Raw genomic sequence first — 18,544 nt, 5'->3', positions numbered from 1 at the left:
ATGTGAGCTGTATGGTCCTTTTCTTTGTATCTTGGTTCTGTCCACATTCAGGCTCCTCTTGTGATTGTTTTGGACTCTTTTTATTAATAAAATTTCAATTGGCCTTAAAAAAGAACACTATTTCTATAATTCCTGTAAAATTGTAACTAGAAATTTGTTCAGCATTGGATCAAGTTGAAATTTAAACTGCAAATCCACAGCGTCTAATTTGTTCAAAGTAAATGATCATGTTCGTAATTCATAGCTTTTGTAGTGAGTTTTCTGTTCTTTTAAGTTGAAATTTGAATAACAAATCCACAACATCTAATTTGTTCAAAGTAAATGATCAAATTCATAGCTTTCGTAATGAGTTATTCTCTTTAAATGAGGTTGTTGTTTCCTGCATTTTTCATTGTTTTTAAGAAAGTGCAGGAAGTAATGGTGGTAGTGTAGGAAGTATGTCCCTTCAAACGATAGTTCTATTTTTGGTTACTTAACACCTTCAATTGTCAACAATGGGGACTCATGGTCCAACTTAGCACTCACACATGTATTCTAATCGTTCGTAAATGATCTCTTTTTTTATTATTAATTTACACAGTTTTTTGTTACAAAATGTGTTTGGTCTATGCACGTGTGTCTCAAAAATTAGTCTCAGTTCCTAGGAATATTTACTTATTTTTTTGTGGTCTTTTAAAAGTGGATGAATTTTATTCTTGCTATTGAGTGATTTATATTTAAAATTTTAAATCGAGTTGGCTGATTGTAATTCAAACCATTGTTGTCATTGATATCATATTAATTCAAGTCATTTTTTTTCTTTTCTTTCTATCTTTTATTTGTATAAATTGTTATTGATGCATATATTTATTGTATGAGTATGGTTTCTCTTTTTCTTTCTTCTAGCAATATTTTTGGTTGTTATTCACATGGTACACTAACTTGTATCCCAATATGCTTTAGCTATAGTGCAGGATAAACATGAATACTAGGAAAAAACTTCCCCTCCTTGCAAAGATGAAGGAAATTTCTACTCCAGCATCTGTAAAGGCCTTATGGCAAAATTTTCTACAAAGATTGACAGAGAATATTTTTTACAATGCTAAATTTGGCATCTATATAAAACCTAATAATGCTTGTAGAAATTCATTCTAAACTATGGCTCAAGAACTGTAATCATGGATCTACCACAGCAAAACCTACACGACTAATGTACAAAGTAATGTGAGGTGAACATTGCACTCCATGATTTGAAAACTTGCTTATCATGTTGATGCTTGCCCCATATATCTATCATTCTACCAAGGCCAAGCCACTAAGCAGTCTAACAGTAAAACATGACTCTCTTCACATTTTCTTTCAAGTCTGGCAATGGCTTGACACTATAATCACCAGCTGCTCGTGTTGCTTTGGCACCATGACCATTACCGTCACCTGCAGAGCCATTGTCTTGCATATCTGGTTCCATATAGAAACGTGCTCGAAACGCTGCTAAATGTGCATAATATGCTGGAGGAACTGCATAACAACAATTTCCAGTCAATTAAGTTTTAAACTATCCAAGACAAGTATAAAGGTTAAAGTTCAATCATGTTAAAAATATCATAGCTGTTCAACTAGTGTTGAGGGTAAGGACATGGGTGAGTCATAACTGGGACCAAACAACCGAAAAACTACATATTAATTGAAGCACGGGCTTACCAACTGATACTGAGCGTGTACACCTGGCATATGTATAACAAAGGTTGTTTGTCAGAGACTGAATTCCATCAGGTGTGAAGTTGTTTTCATCCCACAGGACATGATAATGAGCTGGCCGACTAGTACCCTGAATGATAATAGAAACACAGTATGCATAGTTAAGAAAAACTCAGATGTTTAGATTTTTTCCAAGATACTAGTAAAGCAGATCTTGAATTTCACTCTGGGTTCATGTGTAATCCTCCTATGTCAAAATTAAACAAGTCCTTAAGACATACTTGTGTTAGACATTAGAACCACACTGAAGTGGGGGAGGCCAGAATGCTAATTGCTAATAAAGATTGATATTTTGAACCTTAAAAAGTATTCTTAGAACAAGACCAGGCGAATGATTTTTCATAACTTCAAATAATAGACGTGAGAAAAACCAACAAAACACTTCTTATTGATAGTGCTCACTCTCCCTCTAATTTTGACAGTTTTGAACTATGACAATTTTCTTTCCCATAACCAATTCTCATTTGTAATTATAACAATAAATCCTGATATAGAAGGGAGGAAAGAAAACTATCTTCTACCTGGATGCCAGCATGGCTGCAGAGATAAAAATCAAATTCTGTTGGATGGCAGATTTTGGTATCAACAACAGTCCCTGAAAGACAATTTAAAACATGAAAATTCCAGCCCATTAGATAATCATTTTAAAAACCAAAGAATGATTCAAAAATGCATTTCTGTAGATAAGCTTTTTGGGAATGTGCAACATACCAGGCAATATATTCCCACTCCGATCTGTACTGCTTCTGTCCCTGTAGTTGTTTGCAAATAACCGGGTATGATGTCTTTTTTGCACAACTATGAAAGTTACTGGAGGCTGGTAGTTTGGTTCTAAGGAAGCACATGCCTACACAGATATAACTTCTCAGAATTGACATAATAAGAAAACAAGTGTATGATGAGAGAAAGTGATCCTGACCTTCCGAATTGCATCTAACTCATAAAGTAAAACTTGGTAAAATTGTCCTTCACTTACACCATCCCTGTTCAAATTTCAACATTCAATGTTAATATACCGGTAACTAACTCTTTCATCAAACTAGCATGTTTCAGAAAGCCATGCTCCTAAGTAAGCACACACATGTAAACTAGAATTTGAATGGATTGTGCCTGAAATATGGATAAAGGGAAAAACCATTTTGGATGTTTTATGCACTTGATTTGACAAGCTATAAAATGACATCATGCCTAACGTAGACATAACAGTTTATATGAATGATGCAATCTTGCAAAGGATGCATCCAGAAAACATCTGAAGTGCGGCTGAAAGCTTAAGCATGCATAATTGCATTTAAATAAAATTCATTTAGATGTCAAAATGATGAGCCTGGACTTGGAGGCTAAAAATTATGTGTATAATTTAAAAAATAGAGGGTGGGGGTGAGGGGGAGATTCATCCCTGACTGGCCCATTAATAGGAAGCTTACCAAACAAATTTCAGACTTTTCAATGGTGCTGTTTGTTATGAAAGTTTATAACATGCATTATAGATCTTTCATCATAAATTAAACATAATGACCTGTAAAATATAATTCGTAGTGGCTTTTGTCCTGTTGCCTTTCTGAAGGAAACCAGTAAATCTCTGCACATAAAAGGACACATGAAAATTATAAACTAAGATATAATATAATTGAAACCAATCATCAAAAAACCTAGAACAATTAATATTCAGAATTAAAATAGTAAAATTGATATTATTAGTACCGGATCATGCCACCACTAACTGTGCCACGAACAGGGTCTTGCCAAGTTTTGTACAAATCTTGTATAAGTTCCTGCCTATGAGCTTGAGCACATACTAAACCGGCATATTTTGTCACTTCGGGCCAGTCCTGGGATGCGACTACCTATAGATTGGGTAAACATTATCAGTTTCCAAAACCCTCAATGACTATCGCAATGCTATAAAACAAATAAAGATAAATAAATTAGAAAAATACAGCTGCTATTGAAGGGCTCAATTCTTCTCCATTTTCAGGGTGGGTTACATCTGCTCCGAAAATTATGGTTGGCATGTCACTAACCAATGGTATTCTGCTGCTTACAGCATCAAGAAGTACAGTGTTTCTACCTCCCATCTGCATCAAGAGGAGGGTAAGTGACCACTATTTAGTTATTGAAAGCCTTTATCAAAAGTAATAGTGATTTTAATTTTCAACATGAATACCCCAAAAGTAGGGAGCCTACATTGGCTAAAGATAAAATAACATGACTGCATAATAATTTCTACACCATGGATTGGGATTTTAAGCCTGTGTCATTGGCTAACAATTTCTAACTAGTGTCCATGTATTTATTGAAAAAAATTTAAGTTATCTATGCAATAATGAAGTAGACTTCAATACCAAAAACATGGTTAAGGCTTTGGTGATCAAGAGTAAACAAACCTTCACATTGATCTTCAGAGACACATTAGCCAAGTACTGTTTAGTGATTTTGAAGACATGCTTTGTCAGACAGCATTGTGAAATTAAACCAAGGTCAGTTTCACAAATTCGCTTGAGATCACCTGAAAACAAAAGATATTTAAATGAAAGCTCTGCATTTTAACTTGGAACTTATTCTTCTGTGTTCTCTTCTGTCAACTCAAGCAATGACAATCAGTGATTGATACCATATAACAGGGCTATGTCTACAAGTTTTGAGTCTTTAGACAAGTTTTTTATTTGCGTTTCATTTTAATACAACTCATCAATTTTTGTTTTATTCTTCTAATTTTGTGAATTATATTTGTTAAGCAATTTTAACATTTCATTTTTTAATAACTTATTTAATCATTATCTTATAACAGTTTATCTCAAAATCTTAAAAAATGTAATCTTTAAAAAATATTCAACCATCATTAACAATAATTGCAAGAAATAATAATAATAATAATAATAATAATATTCTCCAAACATTGCATGCACTAAAAAATATTCTTTTTAACATAGTTTAATACTTTTATTAGTACACTATAATTTATTTTGTTAGTAATTTGTTTACTAATTTTAATTTATAAAAAATGTATGCACTACTAATATCAAATTAATGTCCACTAAAACTTAAACATACACACAAAAACACATGCACTCTCATGTGTGGGCACACATATTTAATTGAAAGTTGTTAATTTTTATAATATATTAACATGCATCATGCATAAGATAAATGTTTATTTTATATAACAAAAAAATATTATATAAACTGTTATATTATAATTAAAATTCTTATCAAAAAAATATTTTGAACATATAATTATATTTTAATATTATGATAAGTTATTTATATTATTATATAAAATTATTTTTAACTATTAATATTTTTAAAAAATATTTGAATTCAACTTAAAAACAAAGATGAAAATATATGGTTTGTGCGACAAATATTAATTATTACTTTTTCTGAATGTTTTTTCTCTGTCAATTTATCCTTTTGATAAAAGGGTAAATTGAAAGAGAAAAAAAATTAACAAAAAAAGTTTAAAAAAATTAACAAAAAATTTTTAAAATATTCTTATTAAAAAATAATTCTTAAAAATATTCTCAATTAATATAGTTATTTTGTTTCATATTTAGAGAGAGAAGAAATTGTACTAAAATTTTTAATAACAAATTAAATACAAATAATATAATAAAATTTATTATCCAATAATTTAAAAATATTTGTAAGAATATATAAAAATTCAATAATTTAAAAGAGACCTAAGCCGGGTTGCATTATTGGCCTTGTGCTAGCCACCCATATAACAATCTTTTAGAGTTATTATCAACTCATGTGGCTTACCATAGAGAGACCCGTTATTGTCTGGCAATATTGCTAACAAAAGCTCCAATTCCTTTCCTTTAATTTTGCTCCCTGACACATGGTAAACATGTTTCAAAGCTTTTTCCACCTGTTCAGGTTTGGCATTGTAGATGGGAATAACAGACTCTGGATTAAATTCCTGCAAGAAAATCAATGTTGCTAAATATCAGAAAATTTCTTTCTACACTTCCAACACAGACAAAATAATTATAAAAAAAAACATTGAAGATTATTACCATGCCAGATACTTGACACATTTGAGCAAGTTCATTACAAAAAGTGCGAGCAACACTATCTTGCACGCTCCTTGAAAAATTTATGCATGCCCACCGGCTAACAGTCATTCCATTAATCATTTTCTGTCATTCAAGATTTTAGGAGACAGTATCAATACTGAGCCATCACAAAATTTTGGTAACAGATAAATGTAATGCCAATATGTATCACCTTGTTCATCATATTCCACTGACCAACTTGGGGTAAACAGTTCTTCTCTTTCCCACTTTCGTGATATTTAAGCTGCATTCAGAAGTGCTTTAAATTAATGAATGACAGGGAAAAGGTAAATTAAAGTTTCAGTATATGACAAATCAGATCTTTAGAAGGAGAAGCACATTACCCAAGGGGCCGGAAGAATTCGTGCTTCAACAGAAGCTAGCTTTTCACTGATTTTAATTCCAAATTCCTTTGCATAAGGATCTTGATCATAAGCATTATGTTGAACGGTCTGTTGGTATGACCCCCACCACCACCACATACAAATAAAAATAAAATAAACAAATCATTACTATGAAGCCCCGACAGTGTCATGTAGTTAAGAGAATATAAATGTGTGTGTGTAACCATAGTTAATGCACTTTTCCTTCATCTTAATCCAAGGTTTCATTTGTCACATAAAACCTCCCCAATTTCAAATCTTTATCTAAACATTCCAATTACTACATTGTCATACACATGATAAATAGAAGACAAGTTTGTAAAGTACTTTTGAAGCAAATCATGAAAACAATATTAACTTAATGGCCTTTCATTTCTTAATTGTTCTGCAATCAGATATTAGCACTTAAGAAAAACATGGGTTAGGAAGTGGCCATGTTTTTTGTGAAAGTTCAACATTAAATGAAAGGATTAGTTGTTGTAGTGAAGGTTCAAAGAATCAAAATTAAATACCCGTAAAATGTCATTTTCCCGATCGCGAGGTCTCTGGCAAGTAACTTTCAACAGAGCTGTAATTTGCTTCTCATTCAATCTTTTTGTATAACGTTGCCCCTCAACAATTTTGCAGGCCTGGGGAGCCAAAGGCAAATGACATTAGACAAAATCATTATGAAAATGTTGAGTGACTACTTCAATTGCCAAGAACTGTCCTTACCTCCATAGGTAAATAGTTAGCCTTCTTTTGGTTTCCTACTTGAAGGCAAGGAAGGTGAGTATATTGAATAGTGAAACCATACATCTCTTGGAAGTATTCAACTACTGATTTCATAGTTGAGTTCTCATCAACAGGAAACCTAAAGAAAATACATCATTATTTAGTGAGCTAACGGAAAACACTATCGCTTCTAAGACTGCTAGTAGGAAGAGACCTGAAAGAGAAACAACTCACACAAGTTCTCTGGTTGGTTGAGAAGTCAATCCAGAAACACGATATTTTCTTCTCACACTTCCTCTGTGTGTTACTTCAACTTTAACTCCTCTAAGGGCTTTCTTAATCTGTTTGACATCAAAAAGTAGCTCTGTAAATTGATCGATATTAACACCATAAGAGATGAACTCAGCAAACTATGTCCATAGTATTAAGTACCTTAATGCGATCAGCATCTGACAATGGCCTTGACAGCACATCTTTTGCTAATAGCTGGCCAACAAATTCCACTACTGGAAGAGGCTCAATAAACGCAGCAGACGCCATATCTATGAAATGCAAGAAAAAAATGAAGACAAATGAAAAGTATTTGGTTTGAGAAAATATTTTCTGTTTTCATTTTCAATTTTCACTTTTAATTACAAAAATGCCATGTTATTTTCATTTTGTTTTCAAAGATTCATACCAGAAAAGGTGAAAAAAACTTTTTATTGTTTTCCTTCTTTCCTTTACAAATATTTGAAAACAAAAAACAATTTCTAAAAGTAAACAAGGCTTCCTTTGTACTTTCATTGGACTACTTATATAATCAATATAAATATAAATGATATACCAATATTAAGGGAAAGGCCCATTTGTGTAGGCCTTATACTCTGGTAAAATCCACACCATGATTCTAATCCCTCTCCAAGCCGTTGCGGTGTTCTAATATCAGGTGAAAAGAAGGACCTCCCAATAGGGCAATACCTTTAAAAAAAATGCAGCCTTAGTAAGATAAACAAGAACTTAAGCTTCACACTTTCATTAAACTTGTCATTACTTGAATTTTAAAATCTTAAATCCCTTTGACCAATACTACCTCTTAGTTGACAGCTCTCTTAATACAATGTCAAGAATTTGAAGTGCCTCTTGCGGTGCATCAGCACGCCTACCAGCTAGAAACTGTCCCAAGTGATACAAGTTAGCCCGAGCAACGAACTTGATCACCACCCTGTACTCTCTTTCCCTTCTGAAAAATGGCCAATTGTGTCAGTTGAAAATTGAACTTACTTAAACATTCAAAACTGTTCAGTTTTATCTGGTTAGTGGTTACAGTACACGAGAGGAGTTTGTGTGTGAGTTGAGAGGGAAGAGAAAAGAAAAGAAAATATTTAAAGTGATTATACTTATAGGCAATAAATCCTTACTTAGGGCCATTAACTCCATCCTCTTCATCTATAAGCTTAATCTTAAACTCTCTCCAAGCAAAGGGAAGCTGCCCTGCAGTGTACAAACTTTTTCTGCCATCATATGCTGGAAGTCTCATCCCCAAGTCAGACTCTTTATACAGCCTCACTAGTTCTGCTATGATAGACCTGTTTACTGTTCTAGAAGACACTTCTGGGGTAATAGTAACCTTCAAAAAATAAAGCAACACATAATAATGACAATAAATTAAAGCAAAAGCAATAATAATAATACTACTAATAGGAAACAAAAGCCTCAAGCCAGATTTAAAAGTCTCATTAATGGCACTACAATAAAAAGGACTGCAAAAGCAGAAACCCTATAAGAGGAAAACCACACGATGAACTTAAATGCATGCTAGTTGTGCACTCAGAAGATCCAATTTAATTGCCTTATCAGAATAGTGATAGATCATAGATATACCAAGGAAAGGATCCTTACATCATATTGGTTCAAGTCCTTGTCTGGTAACTCTGCAAAGAAGTGGTTAGCCTTCACAATGCATTTTGTCCCAACTTGTCCATATCCAGGCCTAGGAGCAAAGGTCAAAGACTTGCTTGAAGTGGGAAAACCCATATCAGAGATGCAACCATTTTCAGCATTCTCATTTGCAGTACTTGTTAGTGTTGCAGTGCATGGCCTGCAACTAGGCCTCATCATAACATCTCCTTGATCAGGTTTTCTGCCACCTCTCCCTCTTCTCCTTCCCTTGTTCTTTGAGTGTGGCGAAGTTTGGTTATGGTTTTCTTGTGGCGGTGGACCTTTGCCATTTTGTGCAGCTTTGGTTGTCTTCTTGGCTTGATTCATAGGATTCTGCAAATGTGGTTTGATCACAAGGTGTTGCTCCGAACTTTCTTTCATCTGCCTCACTGGCATGTTGGCTTTGTTGTTGATAAGTGCTGGCTTACTCCTCTCACACCAGAAAGTGTACAAACGACAACAGTACAACACACTTGTCAAATGTGACAAGCTTCACAGCCAAAACCAATTTCACACTCTTCTAGCCTTTGCTTGTTATATCTGCAAAACAGTACCAATTGCTTGAGCTAAGAATGCATATACAAAGATAGAAAATGTAATTATTATATTGGTACGATCGGTAGTAATTACTGTTCATCAATGAGAAAGATCAATGGCTTGATTTGATGTATGAAGTCAGAAGAAGAGAGAATTAGTATAGGTGAAATTGAAAACTGGCATTGTATTGTAATACAAGCATTACCATTCTTTTGCAAAACTGAAAATCCAATATTTTCACCCTTGCTTCAGCAAGCAAATCCAAAAGTAGTTATGATCGGTAGGTAGTAGAAATATACTAGTCCATAGAGCAAAATAAGCCAAACAAAACTACAAAAGTAAATTTTTTGACGACATCATCTTCTGCCCTTTGCCTAAAAGTTGAAAAGGCCAGAAGACAAGGAAATCTCGGTATAAATTTGCAGCACGAAACATTAACTGTGCAACACGAAATATCACAGAGCAAAAGACAGAAAAAAAAAAAAAACAATTGTTCAGTGAGAAAGCCAATGACTATGTATGAGCAAGCAAGGAAGAGAAGAGTTATTATTAAAATGTGACTATTAGACATATGAGAAGCTCAGAAAATGGAAATAGCCAGAAGAAAAAGCCAGTTCTCACCGGCTTGTCCCCTACCAAAAACTGAAAATTACCAAGACGACGAACATATACAGCCACATAGCCACACTTAATTAAAAAAAAAGACAACAGAACAATGTATTAATTGTGAAGACAAATTTTGAAACCTTCACTTCACTGGACTACCATGAAATTGAGAAAAAAGGAAAAGAAACAAACAGAACAGAACAAAATCACTATGTCAAAGATTTTCACCAAGAAAAAGAAGAGAGAGAGAGAGAGAATGCTGGTAAAGCTTTTAGAGCAGAATGTTTTTCCATTAAATGCCTCAAACAAAGTCAAAACAAAACTGAAATCCCACCAAGAAACAAGTAAGAATGAGAATGAAAGTGAAGAAGCAAAGCTGAGGAAAAGAATTAAAGAACAAAACTTGAACTCACCCTCTTAGAAAAGGAGAGCTTGTGAAACATGGGTGGTAAGTAAGAAGTGAAAGGAATGAAAGGAGGGTAGAAATAGTAGAAGGGTGTGTTGGTGGAAGCAAAAGATTGACAATTTTGAAAGAGGAAAGGGAAGCAGGGTAAGTAATAGCGTTGATGATGATTATGATGATCTTATACACGCATGCAATGAGCTTTTTGGTTCTTTCTTTATCACGTGTAAAAGGCTTTCCCAGCTCTTTGCTTTTACTCTCACCTATCTGTTTCCGCAGCCTCGGTGATACACCATGCCCATAATAGAGACTAGTATTAAATTAACATGTTTTGTTTTGTTAGATAATTATATCTCTTAACTATAAGCATGTGTTTGGTAATTAATTCAATTTTAGATTTTTACGAATGAAAGAGTGAGTATTTATTAAAAGACTTAAAGTCATCAATTTCTTAAATAATCTTATTATATCAAGAAATTATTTTTTTTAGTTGCTTGAGATAGAAAATATAAAATTAATCTAATAGTAAAGAAAAAAAATGAAAGAAAAGTCATGAGTTGAAATCTCCAAAGTTAACAAAAGCTAAAAATATTGATAATTTGCCAATAAAGAAAAACTTGCTTGAGATAAAAAAAAATGATATACTCGAAACAAAATAAAGGTGGAAATTAATATTATATGAGAGAGAGAAAGAGGAGCAAGTATTGTGGGTAATGAGTCCAAAAGAGTAACTGAGGATTATAAAAGCAATCATACAAGGAAGAAGAATAATTTGAACTTGCAGTGGTCTTCTTCTCTGGCAGGCTTGGCTTGGCTTCTTATAATAGTAGTATTTGTGTTTGTGATTTTTTTTCTTTTCTTTCTTCCCTAATTTTATTTAATTTAGGGTGTGAATTTTTTCTCTTCTCCCTATGTAATTGTCCGAAAACTCTTTAACTTTGTGAAGCCTTTGTAACGGTCCATTCAATGGCATTGGCTTAGCTTTGGGTATAAACGGGGGCCCACGTTTCTTGTGTGTTGTGGGGCTGGTCTGATTCAGTACATGACGGTCTACCACAATTTATTGTTGAATAGGGATGGGGCCCAAGAGATCTACATTGATGATGACTTTGGTTTCAGATATGTCATGAGGATAATAGTTGGCTTGTTGGGTGGGGTACACATAGTCTACGTGGCTTCGGGTAGAGCTAATCATTAGATTGCGAGAGTGAGGTGTGAACATGAGAATAATATGAGATGAGAGATGACTTGGCTAGTGACCATGTTTTGGGAGCTCAACAGTTGGGTTCTTCCCCCAAATCATGAGAAACCAAGTAAGTAGGTTTCATCAAAAACCACTCGATTATAATTTGGAAGGTTGCCCTTTGGAAATTTGGTCTACTTATCATTGCCTTTTGACTCCCATGTCCCATGAGATACGGTTAAAAAAACTTGTGAAAATAATTTATAATAGTTTAAAATTACAGAAAAAAAAAATGGTTAAACACGTTTAAATGGTTCTCAAACAACTTTTAACACTTTTTAACCGTCAGAAATATAAATGTTACAAAAGATAATTCAAGGACCGTAAAAAATTTAGAGACTAAAAATAAAAGGTGATGAAAATTTAAAGAATAAAATCATAATTTATCTTTTATTAATATATCTCTTTACTACATAAAATGAATTGAACATGTTCACCGTGTGCTGCTATATGTTAAACTTGTTGTCTTCCTCTCATATATGTCCTCTTCTTTTGCCCTTCATTTGTTAAAAGCCTTAAAGCAAGGTTCAGCAAATTAAATGTTAAATGTTGATGGTTGTGTTTCTCTCTAAAAGTTGAAATACCTACTTATAAGCCTTAAGCCCGTGATATAGATTGAAGTATTCGCAATGTGATGCTTGAAATGGACTTCCAAGTCATTCTTGTATTGACCGTTAATTTTAGAGACATTTTCCCTCACCATGGTTAGAGGTGCGGTATTCTTTTTGGTAAACTTTAGTCATGGCCCATGAGATTTGCTCTTTATTAGGTCACCTCATTGGCTCATTCTTTCACTTCCTCCTTTATGGGGTTTTCCTTGTTGATTAAGATGTTTGGCTTTTTTTTCTTTGCACTTTTACCCCATTCATTATTAGAAGAAGAAAGAACAAGAAAATAATACTACACTATTAATCCATGGTATTGACTTGTTTAAAATAGACCAAGTTGACATGTTTGAGATAAATTGTTGAGTAAAATTGAATTCTAACGAAAGCAGATCTCGTGTAAGATGAAGCAACGATGCTTTTAAGATAAAACTACTGATTTAGGCCTATAGGTAATGCAAACTGAAGTGTATTCTAAATATTTGAGGTTTTCAAGTGACTACGAGCTCTGATAAAGTTGAGACACCGTGGGAAATTGTAAAATATATGTAAAAAAACACTTTGATACTCAAGGTAGTGAATATTCACCAAAGTAATTAATGGTTTGAAATAAATTCCTACTTGTTTTAGTGATATTGGTTGTATTTATAGAGAGGTTTGAGATAGGTTAAGTTGTTTAACATAAGGCTTAAGGTCTCTTAATATTTCTTTATCTTGGTGTAGCAATAAGGTGATCTTACTTTGGGGCTAGATGTGATTCTTTATTCATGATTTTATCTTAAAAGTCTTACTGGTTTGGCCGAGGTTGTCTATTACATGGATTGGACCTTAAGCCCATTGCTGAACAATCATATTTGGTTTTTTTTTCTTCTAGAATTTAAAGTATAATTTTTAAAATATTTGTTGTTTCAAATTGGGCTCAAAACACAATCTATATATAATTGGTAATTTCAGACCAGTATTAGTCCAAAGTATTGAACTGACTGAATTCATCAAGTGTCTTTGTGTTTAGTTTAGGGTGGGAGGGAGAAATATAAGAAAAAATTTATATTTTTTAATGTGATTGAGATCCACACTTTTACACTTTATTTTTTTTTTATTTTCATCCTCTAAATTAAACACAGTTACACAAGATCAACACCTACACATTCAAATACATGAATCCTGCAATGCATTTGAGAATAATAAAAGCATGCCTCAATTTGAAATATTTTTTTTTATTATATTAAAATAGGATAATATTCCTATTTGTGAGTATTACTTTTGAAAAACACAAGGTATCTCAAATTCTTGTAAATATACTCGCCCCAGTATTAAATATAAGAAAAAATATATATTTTTATTAGTCTCAAATATAATAAAATTTTAATTAATTTTTTCTTATTTAATGCTATTATTTTTAAAATATTATTCATTTAATTGAGATTTTAGTTTCAATGATTTTTCATAATATAAAGTTTCAATTAAGAATAAAATAAAAATATATATTTTTAATTGAAATTAGTACAATTAAATATGATTAACTAATTTTCTTAGTTAGCATAAATTTATTTTCTCTTGTATATTTGAAATCAGAAAAAAAAAAGTACTTATTTTCATAATACTTATAGAATATTTACTATATATCGTCACTCTAGTAAAAGACTTCAACATCATCATATTCCCTTTTAATCTGAAAAACCACCTCATTCATAGCTCCGCCATCCCATATCAACAACATCTCAATTCTCAACTGCACCAACAAAGCACCACCATTAAAACATTTCAGACCAAGGTGAACTAAAAATCACTTCATCAAAGCAATTACAAAGCTTAGTCATTGTCAACCATTTTACTACGGATACCACAATTATTATAAACGTCTCAGTCAACAATACAAAAATTAAATCTTTTTTGAGTTTTAAAGATGAAAAGAAATCATTATAATTATAAGTAGATGAAACTTTTCTTAAAGTAAAAGCCTTTTATAGCTAGACACGTTCTGATCAAATCAAGCACGCCAGGTTACTAGAATTTTAATCAAGGTTAAAATGATTCCGATTCTATTGACTACCAAATGAATTCTAATAATGAATTTTAATCAAGGTTAATATGATTTCGACTCTTTTGACTTGCAAATGAAGTCCAATAATGAGTTAACTTTAATCATGGATAATATGATTTTGAGTCTATTTTATAGTGAATGTCTTAATATTCTTGGCTGAATATGATGATGATATATTTATTACACAATAGATTATTAGTAGTATATTTATAGCCCTTTTTTACACTAAAAAGTATCCAAATTATCTTTTATTTCACCAAATCCATGCACCACTATTTTAAAAACCATCAATTGATGGTTGATACAAAATAACACTTAATTTTAATTTTACCTTGTAATATTAAATATTTTTTGAATGACTGCTTTTAAGTGAAGAAGTATTATAAAATGATAACTGTTTATAATAAGTTAATAGTTTCACAATTTATCATACATTAACATATTATTGGTGCAAGAAATATTGCATCTTTGACCCCGAGCAATATTTACAGACATTGTTGCTTGGGGCCAGTGAACCCAACACAAACAAGGACCACTCACTGAATTCTCCCACACAATCCAATCTGAAGGTCAAGGAATTGAATCTAAACGACAGATATTTAACTGGAAGAATTTTATCAGAAGAGTCTGTGAGAGGACCATACAACAATAGTTATAACCCAACACAAGCGGAGTCTTTTTCTAGATAATTTCGGTTTTGCATGCTCACAATGTTCCAAGTCACATTTAATGCACTAAATCATTTAAGAGAGAGACAAGGACGACACTGGGTCATTGAGATTTGTTTTTCTTAGGAGGCATGGGCATGTTTTGTTCCGGCACGTAGACACATGGTTAATTATTTTCATCGCATAGTGGATTGATTAAGGACAAGGATGAGGAAGATGGGCAAGAGTGGTTCCTTTTTGGGGCTTTGGGATTTGTTTTTGTCACTTAGGACTTAAATAATGTAAATGTGTTTCACTTGTGCTCGTGGCTGTGGACAAGGAAGGGGCATGTTTGAGATTGATGATGCTTGGTAGTGGTGGAGACCGTGAGTTCCCAAGCAAACCAAAAAAGTGGAATGGTGCGTGTGGTGGGGCCATATTTTCCAATGACATAATAACACATCCCAATATTGCACATTTTGCACTGTTGCATTGCAGCCTATGATTCTTCTCCACCCATTTCAATGTTGGGTTCTTTAATGTGTTTTTGCCCTCTTCTCATCCGTAGAAAAGGGTGAGTGGTGGTGCCCATTGTGTTGTGTGTACATTCATAGATGACCCCACCATAGCCTTGAACTTTCATATAAACAATGAACCTAGGTAAACTATATAAGAACTTTCAATTTTTAACATTTTCCACCATCACGTGAAAGGCATACCAAGACATCGCCATTCTCGGCAAAGCACTACTCATTTATCCCTCATAGAGTAACAAGTGATTGTTTAACGTTTGGTATGCTAAAAGGTGGCTACCAAGTTAAAGCCATCATTTAGTTGGAAATGTCATGGTACAAAACTTTATTCAATAATGCCATATTCATATATGATAAGCGCATAAAAAAATTACAACGCAATAAAATGCATGTGTTCCAAAATTACTTCTTTACCCTATTATAAAATTTTGACACCTGTAAAATTTGGGGTTAATTTTGTCAACACTTCTTCTTTTCCTTTCGCTCCCCCCTCCTGTTTCCTTCTTCTTTTTTTTCTCTTTTAATTTCTCTTTGTTTGATTTTTATCTTTTCTTCTTTCCTTTTTTTTACGTTATCTTATTTTAATGTTTCTTTTCTTTTATATATTTTTTTATTTCTTTTACAATTTTGTTTTCTTTTATGAGAGAAATAGTTATATTATAAAATTGAAAATTTTAAATTAAACATTAAATTAATTAATATATTTATTACAAATACTTTTTTGACTTTTTTTAATAACATAATCTATTAAAATTCGGTAATAAACATTTACATTTTTTTCAATTTTATTTTTCTCTTTTAGTAAGACTTTTTTTTTTAAGTTGTCCTTCACAATAATTATTTACTTACTAAAAATTCCTTAATTAATTTATAATAAATGCTATGAAAATGCATTCTTTCTTATAATGATGGGAGAAGAAAACTAACACAAATTAATTAATTAGATAAATAATAACAATTAAGTGGAAGGAGAAAAATGACGAGTTTCAATTATTTTAAAGATAATCTTGAAAAAATAATATATATTACTAACAAAAATAATGTTATTAATTAAATTAATCAACTTTCTTAATTACTAAAAAAATATAGTCTTATATTTATGTACAGGGGACAAATAAATATATTAAAATTAATTTATTAAATATATTAACACAAAATATTATTTTTGTCCCAAAATATGTGTTGCATTTGATTTTTCAATATAACATTAATGGTTTTTTTCCACCTATATCTCTAATATAAATGTTATTCTTTTTCATCTATTTAATAAGGTTAATTTTGTAAAATTATTATTCTTTTTCATTTATTTATTATATTTTAAAGGTAATCTTGAAAGAGTAACATATATTACTTACAAATTTAATGTTAGTAACTAAATTAACAAACTTTCTTAAAAGATACAAATTAATTAAAAGAGTCTTATATTTATGAATGGAAGAGTAATAAATATATAAAAATTAATTTATTAAATATATTTTTAACACAAAATGCTAACTCCATCTCAAAATAAGTGTTTTTAAATGAATATATAATAAAGTAAACTAAAATTAGTTTCTTAAATACATTTTTATTACAAATAGTTTTAAATTACTTCTTTAAAGATGTCATACAAGAAACTAATGTTGTTAAGTCATGTAGAACTATTATGGGTGAAAATCTCTTTCTCCTAGTATTTAACACTTCTTCATTCTTAAGACTAAACAATTTTTTTTTTTTACTTTCTAATCCTATAAAATTATTTTTACTTATAAATTATGTATAATAATTTTTTTAATAATATTTACATCATGAATTTGAATTTTTTATACTAAAAATCAATTTAGATCTAATTAATTAATATATTTCAAATAAAATATTATTTTCACTCTATGTTTAATAAGTTTATGAAATAAAATTTGGTTGATTAATATTTATACAATAATTTTATTTTTAAAAAATATTGAAATTAATTTATTAAATATATTTTATTTACAAAAATATTTTTAAATTATTTTATTAATTATATAATAATTAGTCTTTTGATAGTTATAACTAATATATTAGAGAATTTAGTAGTTAGTAACTTAGCCTTTTTTTTTCACGGGATGAAGATAATACTACTAAACACACATGTAATAACGCATCTCACGTAAGTACTAATGAAATATAAATTGTCTAATTGACATTAAAATGATAATTTATTTTATAATACTCATTTCAATAGTTTGCATCTAATTTAATTAATTTTTACATTTAAATTATTTAATATTTTTTAACAATTATAATATTATAAAATTCAATTTTTTTATTTATATTATAACTGTAAAATAATTAATTTATTTTATTACTTCATAGTTTAAAATTTAAAATATACAAATTTAATCAAAGTTAAATCCCTTCCAAATTTTATACATAATAAATTTCTCATATAATTTTATAAATATTTTAAATTAAATTATAAATTTACGAGTAATTATAATTAAAATATTTTTTTCTCCTTAAATACTCTCTCAGTCTTTTTCTATTTCGGAGAGTTTTATTAGCTAATCATGTTTATTTCAATAAAAATATCTAATTTTATAAACAAATGTATTTTGAATGCGTGATACGTCACAACAGGAATGACCCACGGGTACCTTGCTAATAAACTTTAAAGCGAATATGATTTATGGCCCAAAGAATACACACGAGTTGATCCCCTTTTTAAAGTGTCAAAATGATGGGGGGGAAAAGAACCATGACTAGGAAAACATAGAATCGTCACTAATAAGATCTCTATAGCAAGTGTTTCATGAGTTTAAAATTAAGCAATGCCACTTAACCAATATTTATTATTGGAACAAATGACTTGATAATTTGTTGTTTAAGTGAGTTGTTCATATAAGTAATTATTACTTAATTTATTCTTATCATTAAAGAATTGTTTTTCAATTATAGAATTTAATGTGACTCAAGTTAAACACTCACTCTAATAACTTTAACATTGAAGTAGATTTTTGTGTAAAATTTTTAAATTTATGTAACATTATAGAGCTTACAAATTTGAGATAAACAACTCATTTAAGCAATCATGCATTATACATATTCTAATGTAATTTGCTAAAGGAAAGTATTTTTTTTTTTCAATAATGA

General features: G+C 30.8%; 1 protein-coding gene across 2 annotated transcripts; it reads right to left on the bottom strand.

The window, feature by feature from the left end:
* Positions 1-997: 997 nt before the first annotated feature.
* On the bottom strand, positions 998-10,632 carry LOC100807513 (protein argonaute 10). Of its 2 annotated transcripts, none has more exons than XM_003536452.5 (22): positions 10,372-10,632; positions 8,777-9,355; positions 8,296-8,504; positions 7,968-8,117; positions 7,722-7,855; positions 7,328-7,437; positions 7,130-7,236; positions 6,896-7,034; positions 6,694-6,810; positions 6,143-6,250; positions 5,971-6,042; positions 5,760-5,882; positions 5,503-5,662; positions 4,125-4,246; positions 3,678-3,815; positions 3,442-3,584; positions 3,257-3,319; positions 2,657-2,720; positions 2,449-2,584; positions 2,259-2,332; positions 1,681-1,807; positions 998-1,497 (listed from the first exon to the last, which is right to left on the bottom strand). In XM_003536452.5, exons 2-22 carry the CDS (start codon positions 9,209-9,211, stop codon positions 1,304-1,306), a joined length of 2,925 nt encoding a protein of 974 aa, XP_003536500.1. In that variant the 5' UTR covers positions 9,212-9,355; positions 10,372-10,632; the 3' UTR covers positions 998-1,303. The 2 variants fall into 2 exon arrangements, with proteins under 2 accessions (XP_003536500.1, XP_006589576.1); XM_006589513.4 differs by lacking the exon at positions 10,372-10,632 and adding an exon at positions 9,446-10,345.
* Positions 10,633-18,544: the final 7,912 nt, after the last annotated feature.

The sequence above is a fragment of the Glycine max genome, chromosome 10 (genome assembly GCF_000004515.6).
Source record: "Glycine max cultivar Williams 82 chromosome 10, Glycine_max_v4.0, whole genome shotgun sequence".
Lineage (NCBI taxonomy): Eukaryota > Viridiplantae > Streptophyta > Magnoliopsida > Fabales > Fabaceae > Glycine > Glycine max.
Note: the sequence above shows the minus strand (reverse complement) of the source record. Positions and strands in the feature narration are given on the sequence as shown.